Source organism: Aplysia californica, unplaced genomic scaffold, assembly GCF_000002075.1.
Source record: "Aplysia californica isolate F4 #8 unplaced genomic scaffold, AplCal3.0 scaffold00144, whole genome shotgun sequence".
NCBI classification, from domain to species: Eukaryota; Metazoa; Mollusca; class Gastropoda; order Aplysiida; family Aplysiidae; genus Aplysia; species Aplysia californica.
In genome coordinates this window covers 1137862-1140179 of record NW_004797414.1, presented here as the reverse complement: position 1 = coordinate 1140179, position 2318 = coordinate 1137862, and the positions used below count along the sequence as shown (strand labels likewise).

At 38.5% G+C, this 2318-nt stretch overlaps 1 protein-coding gene across 1 annotated transcript in view; it reads left to right on the top strand.

Annotated features, from left to right (window-relative positions):
• Positions 1-2318, top strand: part of LOC101849764 — a gene marked incomplete in the record, with an annotated part of 33919 nt that overhangs the window by 10451 nt on the left and 21150 nt on the right. The window contains 1 exon segment of the mRNA XM_013081737.2: positions 24-57. Coding sequence (XP_012937191.2) covers positions 24-57 — 34 coding nt within the window.

Below are 2318 nucleotides of genomic sequence, written 5' to 3'. Positions count from 1 at the left end.
ACCACACCCCCTTCACCACCCAGGAAGCGCACGCTTTCAACTTCACGGAGAGCTCAAGTAAGTCGCTTCATCCATTCCGGCAGCAGCCAATCAATGAGCTCTGTGCTGAGATTTGCGTTACATCACTCTAGACTGGGCACTCTTGACGTAATTCTGCTCCGCTATGGAGCTCACCATTCGATAATTTACAATGTATTTGGAATGAAATGAAGGGGGTTAGATGGAACGATGCTGCTTAAGCACTCAGCTATAGCGAAACTTGTGTCAAAGATCGTATATAACATTAACAAGACAATTCATTCCTCTCTTTGAGCCAATCAAAAAGTGTCCTCAAAATCCGGTGGCGCCCTCTTCCAAAAAGCGCGGACTTTGCGAACAGAGTTACCCTTGACCTACTTGTGTGAAAAACAATAAAAGCGAAACTAACAAACTGTGCTATTCCTATTCTTCTTCTGGAGAAGCGAAAGAGAGCTTCAAAACAAAGACTGCAGTACCATCTGAAGCAATGCAATGCGCGGACTTCCGCGGACACTTTTTTTTGCTAGAGTGAACTATCTTGTTATATACGATCTTTGCTTGTACGTGTTTTGCTCTTTATTTGCACGTCCAAGGTACGCACCGGCGTGGCGAAGTTTTTCTTTTTCTTTTTCTTTTTTTCTTTTTCTTTTTCTTTCTTTTTCTTTTTCTTTCTTTTTCTTTCTTTTTCTTTCTTTTTCTTTCTTTTTCTTTCTTTTCTTCTTTTTTTGGACAGCAAAGAGGGGTGGTCATGACAGTGCCCAGTCTAGGATTGTTAGAATTCAAATTTGTGGTTCTGTGTTCTTTGTTAACTATAGTTCTGTGTTCTGTGTAAACGATTGTTCTGTGTTAACTATGCTTCTGTGTTTTGTGCTAACTATGGTTCCGAGTTAACTGTATTAACTATGTTTCTGTGTTAACTATGTTTCTGTGTTAACTATGGTTCTGTGTTAACTATGGTTCTGTGTTAACTATGTTTCTGTGTTAACTATGTTTCTGTGTTAACTATGTTTCTGTGTTAACTATGGTTCTGTGTTAACTATGTTTCTGTGTTAACTATGGTTTTGTGTTCTAAGTTAACTCTTTGACGACGCAAGTTCTGGTCTCTCGACAAGTCCAGAAGAGACAACAGAGCGAGCTGTTTTTTGGGGACATTCAAACAAACGAAGCATATCTTTCTCATTTAAGCAGATTTCTCTATTCTGTTTTTTAAAAAATATCTGAAACTTAAAAAGGCACGCTATGACATGCATACTGTGAAATATATGGTCGTTTTTAAGCACAAGGGGGCTATCCCTAAAAATGCTGTTTTGAGAAAAATCGAAGGTAAAGTTTTTGCTCCTTATTCAGTTTCTTTAAAAGTCTAGTAGTTTTCTCTATAACCAAAAAAATATACACACCTATGAAACCAAAGGTCTCCTTTAGGCAGGGCAATGTCCATTTTTTTATAGGTCAAGGTATCTGGAAACCCCTGAAATCTGGGTGAGCCAACTTGTCCTTAAAAGAGACTATATTATTGTAAGTTGGTGTTTCTGGTCTGTGTATGATGGCTGGGAATGTGTCGGGGCATGAAAAAACTGCGATGTCATTGTGCAGCAAAACAGGCTAAACATAGCAACCAGTGTCGTCATACTTTGTTTTGTAAAGGTATAAAAGGAAGCTTGTTTTTCCAGTCTTCTGTTTCTAATAATGAATTCATGGCTCCCTGCTTGCACGCCATTTTTACTTTTTGTTTTTGTTTTGGAAATTTCCAATCACCATGGGTTCAAACAGGACTTTTGCGTACTGTATATTTGACTAAAAGATAGTTAAAATAAAAATGGTAATGGAATATTTTGTTCTAGAACTGTATATACGAGTATGATAAATGACTATGTTTTTTTTCTTCAATCTCAGACAGACGCGCTGAAAGAAGGCAACCCATACTGTGGAAAATGCCATTTCACCCCAGTGTATAATTGTTGAAAGTGAAATCAAAAGGCCACTGACTGAAAAGACGAATGAGAATGGTCGAGTTGGCTTATTAATACATAATCTGAAGTCACAACGTAAATGATGGAACGAAAAGTTGTTCACGAAAAACAATGACGTTATTGTGCTGGGAGAGCCAAAGTCTTCTTCGATACTATCCGCCCCCTCCTCCTCCTCCTCCTCCTCCTCCTCCTCATTATCATCATCATCATCATCATCATCACCATCATAATTACCATCATCACAATCATCATCAACGATAACACCAGTACAATCCAACAAAAACTACATAATAATATAAGATTCCCCCCCTCCCTCCCCTCTCCCCTCTC